The sequence below is a fragment of the Fistularia commersonii genome, chromosome 11 (genome assembly GCF_037954325.1).
Source record: "Fistularia commersonii isolate RoL2024-O1a breed Wild chromosome 11, RoL_Fcom_v1.0, whole genome shotgun sequence".
NCBI lineage: Eukaryota > Metazoa > Chordata > Actinopteri > Syngnathiformes > Fistulariidae > Fistularia > Fistularia commersonii.
In genome coordinates this window covers 11,016,975-11,029,010 of record NC_141294.1, presented here as the reverse complement: position 1 = coordinate 11,029,010, position 12,036 = coordinate 11,016,975, and the positions used below count along the sequence as shown (strand labels likewise).

Here is a 12,036-nt window from a genome sequence, read left to right as displayed (position 1 = left end):
TCTATTAATCTGTTGCAGTCAGATTATCTTTGTCCTTGTTCATCTATATGACCAAAAAATGCAATAGTGTGCTTTGAACTGATATCTGTGAAATGATTAATATGATTTTAAAGAGCCTTTAATATGTCTCTGAGCCAGGGAAGGGTATTTGGATATTACATTCGACACTAAATATGTGCAGCACATCGGATATTGTACCTGCAATTGTCAGTTTTTCATTTTGTACTTGTTCATTATCAATTAACAAAAAATAAAATTCAGTTAAATACTTGCGCTTCATGGATGTCAGCAGCTAACTGTGTCTGGTATGCACACCCAAACAGTTTATTTATTCATTTTTGTTGATGAGCAGGTAAAGATGTTTTTCAATTTTACAGGGTGAGACCACTTCGAGATCAAACCTACATGCACACTATCAACCCTTGTTCCCTGTACGGGAAAAAAAAACATATCTGATATTGCTCCTTGAACTTTTAAGTTGATCAGAACTGCATATTCAAATAGGTCTGCTTTTAAAATTTGACTAAAACTCCACTCGCTCTGGCCCACATCTGTTCTGGCTGAAATTGTCCCACAGCCCATATTTGCGGTTGAATTATGATGATGACTCGGTTTAAGTATGGCTGCCTACACTTAGCCACACCCCCTCCTGTTATATGGCCCAAGGTTGGCCACAGCCCAACTCATTAAATCCATGCCACATCAGAAACATGCAGCGTGTGCCACGATCTTACATCAATCCTCATCCAATCCTGGCTCATTACACTTGGGCTCATCAGGACCTTGCAATATTTGCCGCTGTCCAGGAGTCAGCCCAACCTGCTGTGATCTGGACCTGCTCTTCTCCTCTATCTGGTAGGGATGCAGGGAGGTCTTGAGCGAGGGCTCTGAAATATGCTAAAATATAGATTCTAGGGACTTGAGAGACAAATTTATTGAGCCAAATAAATCTGTAATTGAAATTCAATTCCTGATTTACTTCTTTTTTTTTTTTACTATAAGTCATTTTTATTTTTTTTTCTCCTTAATGTACAGCAGTTGTTCAGCACTTGTACAGCACTTCACACTGACTGTTGCAGTGAAATCCCCGACAAAAAGTATTCAAAAAGCAATAAACCTAAAGGTATGTCTAAGCTTATGAATGAACAGCACTTTACTGACCTTCATCATGCATTGCTGAAGTGCCCTTGAGCATAATTTCCTATTCATGCTCAAGGATGAATCACGGCATTCTCACTTACTTTTTACAACTAGAGAATGGAGTAACTGTTCATGTCAAATGTCCTAAATAAAGACCTCCTCCGTTTATTCTCCTTCCAGGCTTTCAAATAGCATTCAATCATTTTGGGCTGATTTTTGTTGACTTTTGTCCATATTTTTTTAAAAAAGGAACACATCCTCTATTTGAGGAGTATGTCAGTTAACTCAGCTGGTTGCACCATGTGCCACTAAAAGATGGGAATATTCAAGAAATACATTTTTGCGCAATTCTGTTTAATTTCACATCAATATTTCTAGCAGCTGAGGGAAAGCTGTGAAGAAGCGCCCATCAATAAGCAATCTGCTCTGTGCTTGTGGCGAGAGTCTCATTTGACAGGGTTCTGTGATGGGGAGTGACCCTGAGGGAGGAGACTAAGATGGGAGGGAAAACCAAAATGTACTCTGTATGAATTTATTACACAACATATGCAGCGAGTCACAGCCAACAAAAAACAGCTGCACATTCTAACAACATCTGGACAAACTGGATGGATAACTTGAGCAAAAAAAGCAGTCTCCAAACTGGGCCACTGATGTCACCGGCGCCCTGAAACTCACTTATTTTCAACCTACCTCATCAAAGCTGCTGTCCTCTTTCTTGAAAGCTGCGAAGAGAAGAAAGAAGAAAAGTATCAGACAGTGCCTTTACCAGTACCTTTTGAAGAGTGAACACAATCTGAAAAATGAGATAGAAAAATCTACAGGCATAGCGGATGCAAAGCTTGTCAAAGATTCATTCCCTGCTCATTAAGGCACAGAGACGGTGAGAGGAGTTGACTTCTCCTGCTTTTTTTCGACCACAGTTTCATTAAACCGGGGCTCTTATCTTAAGAGAGCAACTCTCCCAAGAATAGTTGTAATTACTGACCTAGCCGAGCGGAAATATTGTCAAAAATGGTACCGCTTGATGACTCAAATGTGTAATTTTTTAAAAGCACGATTGCTTTATACAATTCAATATTGGCAACTTCTGCAGATTGTTAAGTCTCAGGTTTAGAGTTGGCCCTGTCCAATGTGGCGCCCCAAGTGAGATTTAATATTTACCCGCCTTCCCATCAGTGATTTACATACGCTTACAAAAGAAATACAATAGCATTGTTTAATCATTGCCTTTCATTTATAACATAAGCATTTACATGCTTAACAAATTAGAAATAGCCCAAAACGTGAAATATAATATGTATTCCGTTTGAGTACCCCAGTAACCAATCAGCCAGAAAACAGGGGCGAGGGACATATTTGGTATTATCATTTGTAGTAATATCAATTGGGAATTGCTTTACATTTGAATCAATGTGAGATTTCCATTTCCAGAGTTGATAGTAATAACTTTCTTAATATAATTGAAGGCAATTTTTTTCCTGATTTTGTAATATCTCATGGAGACCACAGTCCCATTAGCATTTGCCTATGTTGCCTAAAGGGCCTGCTGGCTCCTCTCGGGCTTAAAAAAACCCTTTATCTGACTTTTCGAGAGTGGTCGATACTCTCCGTTTGGAGTTGGGTCATGCGAACCAACCAAAGAGGAAGTGGAAGATGGAATGCAGAAGCTAATCTGCAACAGAGTTCACGTTTCATAGGTTTGTGTCCAGGGTGTACTTCAAGCTTTTATGATGCTCGTATGATTTGTCGTGCTGCAGCAATATATTAAGGAATACAACTTTATTTTTACATAAGCCCTGATCATCACCGATCTAGTGAGGAAAGGGAACATTGTGTCTTACTCAGGCATAAATAAACACCTGATATTTTCAGAAGTGGATGGGGAAAATAAATCTGTTACTCAATATCTATACCACTTGTTTGTGTGTTATTCGGCAAAATGCAGGGTTTAAGTTAATCTGCAGTGTGGGGCCACAAACAGGGACACACAACCACTCTCCACTGTCATCCGCAGCTAGGGACGATGTAACAGACAGAAAAAAAGAGAACCTTGGTGCCTTGAATGCAAACTGCTCCATGACAACCATGAAAATTCACATTTTTGTATTGCATATCTTAAATTAAGTTAGCTAAAATGATTTGTCAACATAAATGAGGAACGCAAGCGCAAAAGGATCGTCAATTGTGGAGCCCTGCCTTTCAAAACAATAAACTACCTTGCACAGGAAAATGAGAAAGAAAAATGAGTCAGCCACAGAATACACCACCGTACAGGTAGTGGGGATATCTGTCATTTTTGACATACAGTACGAAGTATAAAGTATAAAGTTTGCAATATGTATAAATAAATAGATGTTTAGCACTTTTATTGTTAGTAGATCATTCTGAGTTGGTCATTTTGACAGTGGCTCGCAAGCACAAAAAGGGTGGGCACCCCTGCTCTGGATTTTCTTTTTTTTTTCCCCCTCTCCACGCATACAGCCAAATTTAGGTGCCCTTTCACGCTTCGTTCCCAGTAAATTACTGGGAATAACTTCAAGGCACCACTGGGGATATTCCCTATTCACACATGTGGCCTTTTGCAGCCTTCCCCAGCATATGCCATGAAATCTTACACAGGGAAACTACCAGTTCTCATCCCCGAGAAAATTTACACATGACCCTTTTCCACGGGAAATGCCAGAACAGTCCACCTTGGACTGAAGGTCACCCTAAGCCAAAATCACTGCGCAACTGCTTTCAGCTTTCGAACCAAGGGAAGATGTGCACACGGATGTCCAGCTGCAGATGTACAAGGGAGAGAATTGTCATAATCTCTGAGGTCTAAATGTCTTTATATTCTCAGACTTCCTTTGACCCCTTCTTGCTTCTAATCTCTTTGTATTTTTAAAATGATATTCTACAAATCTGCGGCTATTTCTTTTGGAAACCCTCTCGCCGATCTCCTCGACATTGTCAAGGATCCACATGCAGCAGTTATCAAGGGGACAAGAGTTAATGAAGAGTGAACGGCGGTCTGGCAGTTTGAGGCAGTTTATAGCTGTCTTTACATTTCTAAAACTGCTGTTTGTTTGAGAAATCATCGGGGAGCCTCCAAAACTCATTCATTGAGATCATTTTGCATCCGCTGATTCAATGCAAGGGGGAAAAATAGTCTGTAAAATTTGAATTGCATGACATTTCCCATGATTCATGAATCCTTTAACGACATGAAAAATGCAGCGCTGAATTATTTATCATATATGTGTTTGCTCAGAAAATACATTGTGCTCTTTTCATTAATTGTAATGAAGGAATGTATCACATCACAACTCATCATATTTATAAATAGTAGGGAGTAAACAACACTGAATCCTGAGCTGTCAGCGTGCTTGTGGAAATTTGTTGTTCTAAACATGTACTTGAGTTATTCATTCCTCATAATAATTTGTTTGTGTAATGGGTAAGGCGGTGCAGATGGCTAAAAGACAAAGTGCTCTGGGGGCAGCATCCTGGTAAAAATGGCTTATTTATGTCAGATTGAGAGTTAGGAGGTAGCATCAGCTCAGCCATTGAGCCGCTAAACTGCTGTTTCTCTATTCTCAGAGGGCTCGAGCAGCCCACGCACAAACGCACGCACGCACACACACAGACACACACACACACAAACGGACAGACAGACAGACACACACGCACACTCCCCAAAGACTGGCCAGACACTCCAGACAGCATCATCACACTCCAGTTCTGCACTCAATACAATGGATTAGGCTGCAGGTAGACAAAGACATCAGGCATCCTGCGCTGAACAGATGATACTGGTGACACTATTTAATACCTACAAAAAAATACAAGTATTTCATTTTAACTTTATTTTTACCAAACATGCACTTTAATTCTTTTCCTTCAAGATCTGGAGTAATGCACATGATATCTGAGGAAAAAAGGTTTTTTCTTTCATAAGAGCATTTGCGTATATCACTGGGCAAGCAACTGGGCATCCATTTCTATCAACAAACCTTTTTGTTGAATAGTGATGCATAGTGATGGTACTTCATTTTTTTTCTGTTTTTTTGTTTACATACTGGTTTGTTTTCCATCAAAAGCACATGGATAATAACAGCATACACAACACTGAACCTCTGCCAGGCAAAGATAAAACTCACTTCCGTCTTTCTTTACCACATTTCCCAGAAGACATTCGTAAATGGAGTACCACTTAAAATTCCATAACAAACAATGATTTATTTGGAAAGAGAAACCAGACACAAAAATCAAGTGGTGCATATTCAGGGTGCTCTTACACTTAAACATACTTTACTTGGGCCTCAGCCAGTGGATTAACTGTTTTAATGTTAAATTTCTTTTCCCCTGTGTTAAGAAAAAACAACACGAGGAACGCCGGAGCTGTAATTCCATTAATTATCAGCAATCCTGTGGGTCTGGAGGTTACTTCAATGTGCCTCAAGGATCGGCGGCATTATCCGAAAAAAAAAAAACAGGAGCGGAAAAATATCGCTGTCGGTACATTTCAGGGTCACGGTGCAATATTCCACTGTTACGCCGAGGGTCTGTTACATTTATGCCACGAATAACCACAAAAGAGTCAATTTATTGCCGGCTCAGCGTCACCTCTGCTGCAGGTTGTTGGTCCAGCTGTTGTGATTCAGGCCCAAGTGTGACCAATGTTCCCACAACCGTCGGCCAGAGTTTGGATCAAAATGGTGCAAAAATGACCCTTATTTTCTATTTGGAACCTTATCTGACTTTGAAAAAGATTATATATGGCATTGAGCATATTTGTTTAAAAAAAGTCTCTGTCCTGCTGCATGCATGATTGTATACTGATTATATGCTGCTCTGCATGTATAAACAGCGAGGCTTGTGATCCACACACTGACGTTATTGTGAACGACACGCGGTCATGTTAATTCCTGGAATAACACACCAAATTTTTGACCCCGGTTGTCATGTTGAGAGTTTCTTTGTTTTCAGTTGGGAGTGGAAACAACAGATCAACAACTACTTATACCCGGTATATGATGGATTACAAGACACTCATGAGAATTATGAACTTTACTTTTCATCAAAGAAAAAAATAAATAAATAAAAAATGCTTTCAACATTTTCAAAGGTCAAAAGGGATTTTTTTTTTACATTCTACAGGCCTGTGGAATGACAGTAACGTTAAAGAGAAGACAGGAAGCAGAGCTGGAGGTAGCAGAGATGGAGATGTTGAGGTTCTCTTTGGGAATGACAAGGATGGATAGGATCAGGAATTAATCTATCAGAAGGACAGCACATGTTAGATGTTTTGGAGAGAAGGTCAAAGAAGCCAGACTGAGGTGGTTCGGTCATTTACAGAGGCGGGATAGTGAGTATATAGGTAGAAGGATGCTGAGGCTGGAACTGAGAGGCAGAGCGCCTAGGGGAAGACTAGAGGGAAGATTTATGTGTGTAGTGAAAAAGGACATGAAGTTAGGTGAGGCGAGAGAAGAGGATACAGATAATAGGGTTAGATGGCGGAGGTTGATTCACTGTGGCAACCCCTAAAGGGAAGAGCCGAAAGTAAAAGAAGATTAAGAAGCAAGGTGATAGAAAAAAATATGATGACACCAAAAATTAAAAAAACATATATATCTATCAAGGTTCTTAGACATTTCAGCTCATGGTTCGTCTTGTCAATCTTGCCAAGAAAAAATTAAAATGAAATTAAAAAATAACCTCCACTTCCAGTCATTACTGATGATCAGTCAATCGTCCTTTTCTCAAGTGTTTTCTATTCTCTTCAAAACCCTAAAATCCCCTCCATCTGAAATAGAATCCTTCAAATGCTGCAACAACAACAAAAACAAAACATAGTTCAATGAAAAGGCTTAGAAATGCGAAACCCTCTGCACAAACAACGGGTCTCCAACTTCTCCAAACCTGCCTCTCCTCTGCTGTCACTCTCTTGCACCATTGTGCATTGTTAAATACATTTTCCCCTAAATATCATGATGCGTTGATCAATCAGACTCCTTTTGCATGCAGTGTTATAACAGCATAATAAGAGGAATAAGTATGAAAAATTTTCCAGAATGAAAAAGTAAATCACATTCATCATCCTTAAAGTTCAAAGTAAACCTTTATATCAAACCGTGACTCACATTTCTTTTTTGGTAAGGTCAGACATATTTATTTTAAGGAATATCCTGACATTCCTTTTCAGCTTGATTTTGTCAGTTGAAACATTTACGTTGCGCCGGGCAGAAGAATCATAAACTTCTTTTCCACTCAGGATAACAGCTTTAAATGTTTATGCAATGGAGAAAAGGGGAGTCTGAAACAGCGGGTCAGACTTTAAAATGGCAAATAAAACAAAAATCAATGCACTTGAGCTTAATTTGATGAGGGGAAAGACACCGGGCTTAACCTTCCTGCTGCAAAACGAAATCAATTTATTCTGCAGCCGGGGAAGACGTGAAGCGGACACAGCAGAAAATGATCACCCCCCCAGCCATCCAAAAGAATAAGACGCCAAACCTTTGTCATATTGCGGTAAAACATAAGCATTGGAAGAACATAAATGCAAATAATAAGCATACAGATGACATGTCCGAAAAAAAAAAGGCAAGTTGGAAAGGGGGCCGATGCGCTTTTCCATCAATTATTTTAAAGCGAAACATTTAATCTACAAAATAACTAACATTACCAAACAATGAAGACCTGTGTGGACAATTAATACATTTTAAAAAATTTCCCGCTTTTAAAAATGTACATTTTGGCCCAACATGCGAAGAATGCCGAGACCGATTCTCTCTCTCGGCCGAAGCCAAGATCACAATTTAGTGTGTTCAAGAGCCCTATGGTGAGCATGAGGGCCGTTTAAATGAGCACTTCTTCTGTGACACAAAATGAGATGCAGGTCAGTTGACAGGGGATCAACGGTGGCGCAAGGACGCGACAAGCGCGGCCCACTCACCTTGAACGTATTGTTTTAAGAGTCGGGGGAGAAGCAGGGGCCTGATCAATGCACAGATGTGTTGACTGGGATGGGCGGAGAGATGAGCATCAACGGCGCAGAAAAGTCAATGCCAATCTTTTTCTTCTTCCTGCCACATCGACCCACATTCACCTCAGCCTGCTCATATCTAATCTTTTTCTAGACAATCCTTTTCAAAACAAACTGTTTTTGTGTGTGTGTCCGACAGAATGTACACAGTGTGAGAGGAATGGCTGTTAAATAACACAAATTATCCATAGATGTATCGATTCATGAGTATCAAATTGTTAATTAACGGGTACGACCAAGTTATAAACAAAAGAATTGAAGCTCTTCCTTTTAGAAAGTGACAATGTAATTCTGTCTCAAATTTGAGGATGTCTGGCGCCTTCCTCACGCCTTTGTCTGCTGGCTGCTGGTTCACAACATAGCATCACAATAGGCTGTGTGAGACAGTTAGTCATTTAACTGCAATTTTTAAAATAAAGGTAGCTGGTTAAGCTACAGTTCACTGATGTGTATTCTAAGGGGAAAAATTTATATTGTTTGTTTGAATATTATTTGTTTCAAGTACAATTCTTTGGAGTTCTAAAATGAGGAATGAGCACATTTTACTGACAAAAAATGTTGTCTTAGTGGAAAGAACCAATTTTCAAGTCTTAAGTCATTTATCAAAATGTCACTCTTGAAAATACTTTCTCCTAACAATGAAAAAAAGCAACTGAAAACGGAAATGATTTTAAAAAGGGGCTGATTACTTTTTTCCTATTCTTAGAAATAAACAGAGATGTGATATTAACTAATGGAAGCTGCTCTGGAATGCTGCTGTACAATAAATACTTGTATGTCCATCAGAAAAAGCCCTTTTCTGAAGAGTCTCAACATGCAAACTATGTAACATGTCTTAAAATATCGACTTAATGTTTACTCAATGTTAATGAGGTTTCACTTCTTCTTTCCTCTCCTACTGTCAGACATTACAAGTTCTCCTTGCTTGCTTTAAAAAAAAATCCGACAATTCCATTATGGTAACTTCAGGACTGTATCGACAGATTCCTACAATGCGAGGGACCAAAATATAAATTTTCATAGGAGTTATTGAAATGGTTACAAACAACAAGAACTAAGAGCCCTACCTTGATGAAAAATTAACCAAGGTAACAATCCTTAAACGTAGGGGATGTAAACAGCTGCTTAAAAAAGCAGGAAGCTGACATTAACCTCCACGGGAAGTCACATTCATCCATAGCCACATGTTAAAGGTCGCTTTCAAATATAGTTGCTCAAAAAAAAAAAAAAAACATTTTAGCTTAAACATTTCCACAGTCCATCATCTGATCCACATCAAAGAAAAACGTGGAAAATGTGGTTCTGACAAAATACCAAACCCCCCCTCGCGGGTCGATCAATTAATCATTACGAATATGCATTAATCAAAGAATTGCTGAAGTCATTTGAAAAAGACGCTGAACTGACACAACGCTTTTCTGACATTCAGGAGATACAAAAGATTGATTTTGCCGTATCGTACTTAACCTGTACCTAACTCTTGAGATTAGAATCTCAACCCCTCCCACCTTCCCAAACCACGGTGGTTCCAGCCTGAGACCGCAAACCCGCTTATTTTTCAACCCAGGTCAAGCAGAGATGAGGAACATGAACATACTAGATTGCGCTGAGGGAAAGGAGACCCTCCGCAGAACAACGAATGTGGGAACTAGGCCTGCGGATTCAGGGTTCCTGACAATACCCCAAGTCTATCTCCAGGATGTTCAGAAAAACCCATTGGTCATGACGATTCTCAGGAAGTGATTCCAGAATACTTGTGGAATTGAAACTTCATAGCTCATCTTTTCTGTCCAAAAAGTTTCCTTGCTTCAAGAGATTTTCCAGGAGCTGCAAATCTAAAAGGGGGGGTGGCATGCTGTTGATGTTATTGTGACATGATGGACAAAGAGGCATGTAGATCCCACAGAATCTGGCCCCTTCAGGCCCTTATGTTTTCTACAAGGGTTGGGGGGGCAGTTTCCTGTACCCCCCCTCCACACACGCACACACACACACATACACACACACACACACACACATACACACACAAACACACACAAATATGTGGCCAGACGTGGAGTCTACAGCAACAGCAGCTCCACTGGGTGAAGACACTGAGAATATTTCTTCACCCAGGCTTTGCACACATACACACACACAAAAGAGGGGGGGGGAGACATGCACACGCACAAACCAATGTTACTTACCAATGCTCCGAAAACTCTCGGATAAAGTTCTCCTCAACTTTTTCATTTTGCCGATTTTCTCCGGTGGCTGGGAGGCTGGCATCAGGTCGCACATGTTTTGTTTCTTTTTTGTTGTTGTTTTGTTTTTTTCTTTCAGAAAATATTGTTTCCCAGGCGTTGTCGGCGGCGGGCGGAGGATGTAGAGGAGGAGGAGGAGGAGGACCGGTGCGGAGCGGAGCGGAGGACCGGAGCCCGGGCAATCCTGCGGGGCTCCTTCGGTCCGGATGCGGCGCAGAAAACGGGAGCCTCGGCGGCTCTCACTTCTCTCTCATCCACGGGAGTGAGGGAGGGGAGGATTTTTGATTCTCCCCAAATAACAAAACGCAACTACATTTCCGGGGAGGCGATAAAAGTCAAGACAGGGGTGTCACTCCTTAATTTACGATTCTAAAACGTCTTTCCGAACCGAAATCTTTAATTTTCTTCCTCTCCGCGTTCCCGTCGCTCCCAGCTTCACCGCAATCTACATGTCATTTTTGGGATTCTCTCCGGTTCCGACCCCGCAACCCCGCCCTGGATGCGCCGATTGGCTGCTTCCCCAATGCACTGCGCTGCTATTCGTCAAAGTGGTCTGTCAATCATCCAGAGTGGCCCGCCCTCTAATGTGTTGCAGGAGAAGGATGGGGAGTGAGAGAAGTAAGGGAGGGGGCGGGTAAGGGGTGAAGGGGGGGTGAGGGTCGGGAAGATTGCCCCGTGCAAGACCCCGGTCATTGTGCAGAGGTCACCCCCCCCCTTCGGTGCACACGCACATACACGTGCACAAATAAAATCGAAAATTTATTAACTCTCGCGAGATTTCCCGCTCCGACTCCGAAGTTTCTATCAGTTCATACCAGAAGGTCTGCTCAGTTTGGATGAGAAAAAAGGCAAATCTTTTGCTCCAGATATCATCAAAAGCCACGGAAACACTGGGTCATTCCTAATAAGTGATGATTATTTTAGCGCAGATTTGTTATTACTCAGATATGCTAATATTTGCTCATATTTGGAAATTTATGACTGACGCCAATTTCTCAGTATTTGGAAAGTCAGATACCCACATGGAGTAGTACTGTCAACATGTTAGTGGTCAAAAGCAAAAATACTATTGCATTTTATGTAATGTATAGACATCTACGTGCGACAATCCATTGTCTACCGCTTCTCTAAGTGAAGACCTGCTAGCTGCTATTGGGGCAGTTATATAAGTGGATTTTTTTATTGAAAAAAAAAAAATGCAACTAATATAGCTCAGGTTCTGTATATTTCATATCACAGAAAATCCTTGTACCCAGCAGGATCAGCTGATGTATAAAAATATCTTAATTTATGCATCCCTTATATAACCAAGTAAAAATATTTCAGTATGAAATCAAATGAGCAGTTAATTTAAGTCGCTTCAAGACAAGTTTTCATCCCACTGCCCCCCCTTTCCCCCAAGTTTTCCTGAGATCTCCAGTGGCCCATTTCCTGCCAATATGTCACATTTTTGTCATTTAATTCACTATAAGTATATAGTCTGGATTAAAAAAAAAAGTTGGGGATTAAAGCTATCAATAATCTAAATCCGGCGACGCTGATCCTGTGAGCTCCATTTTGCTTCTGTCATGTGTCTCCATGCGCTGTCTGGCATCTCTGATTTGATTATGTGTGTGC

The 12,036-nt window shown here is 40.6% G+C and overlaps 1 protein-coding gene across 1 annotated transcript in view; it reads right to left on the bottom strand.

Moving 5' to 3' along the window:
* cdk14 (cyclin dependent kinase 14) overlaps positions 1 to 10,662 on the bottom strand; it is a 166,510-nt gene extending 155,848 nt beyond the window's left edge. The window contains exons 1-2 of the mRNA XM_086154908.1: positions 10,363 to 10,662; positions 1,834 to 1,865 (exon numbers count right to left, since the gene is read on the bottom strand). Coding sequence (XP_086011034.1) covers positions 1,834 to 1,865; positions 10,363 to 10,456 — 126 coding nt within the window. The 5' untranslated portion in view covers positions 10,457 to 10,662. The remainder of the gene's footprint in view (positions 1 to 1,833; positions 1,866 to 10,362) is intronic.
* Positions 10,663 to 12,036: the final 1,374 nt, after the last annotated feature.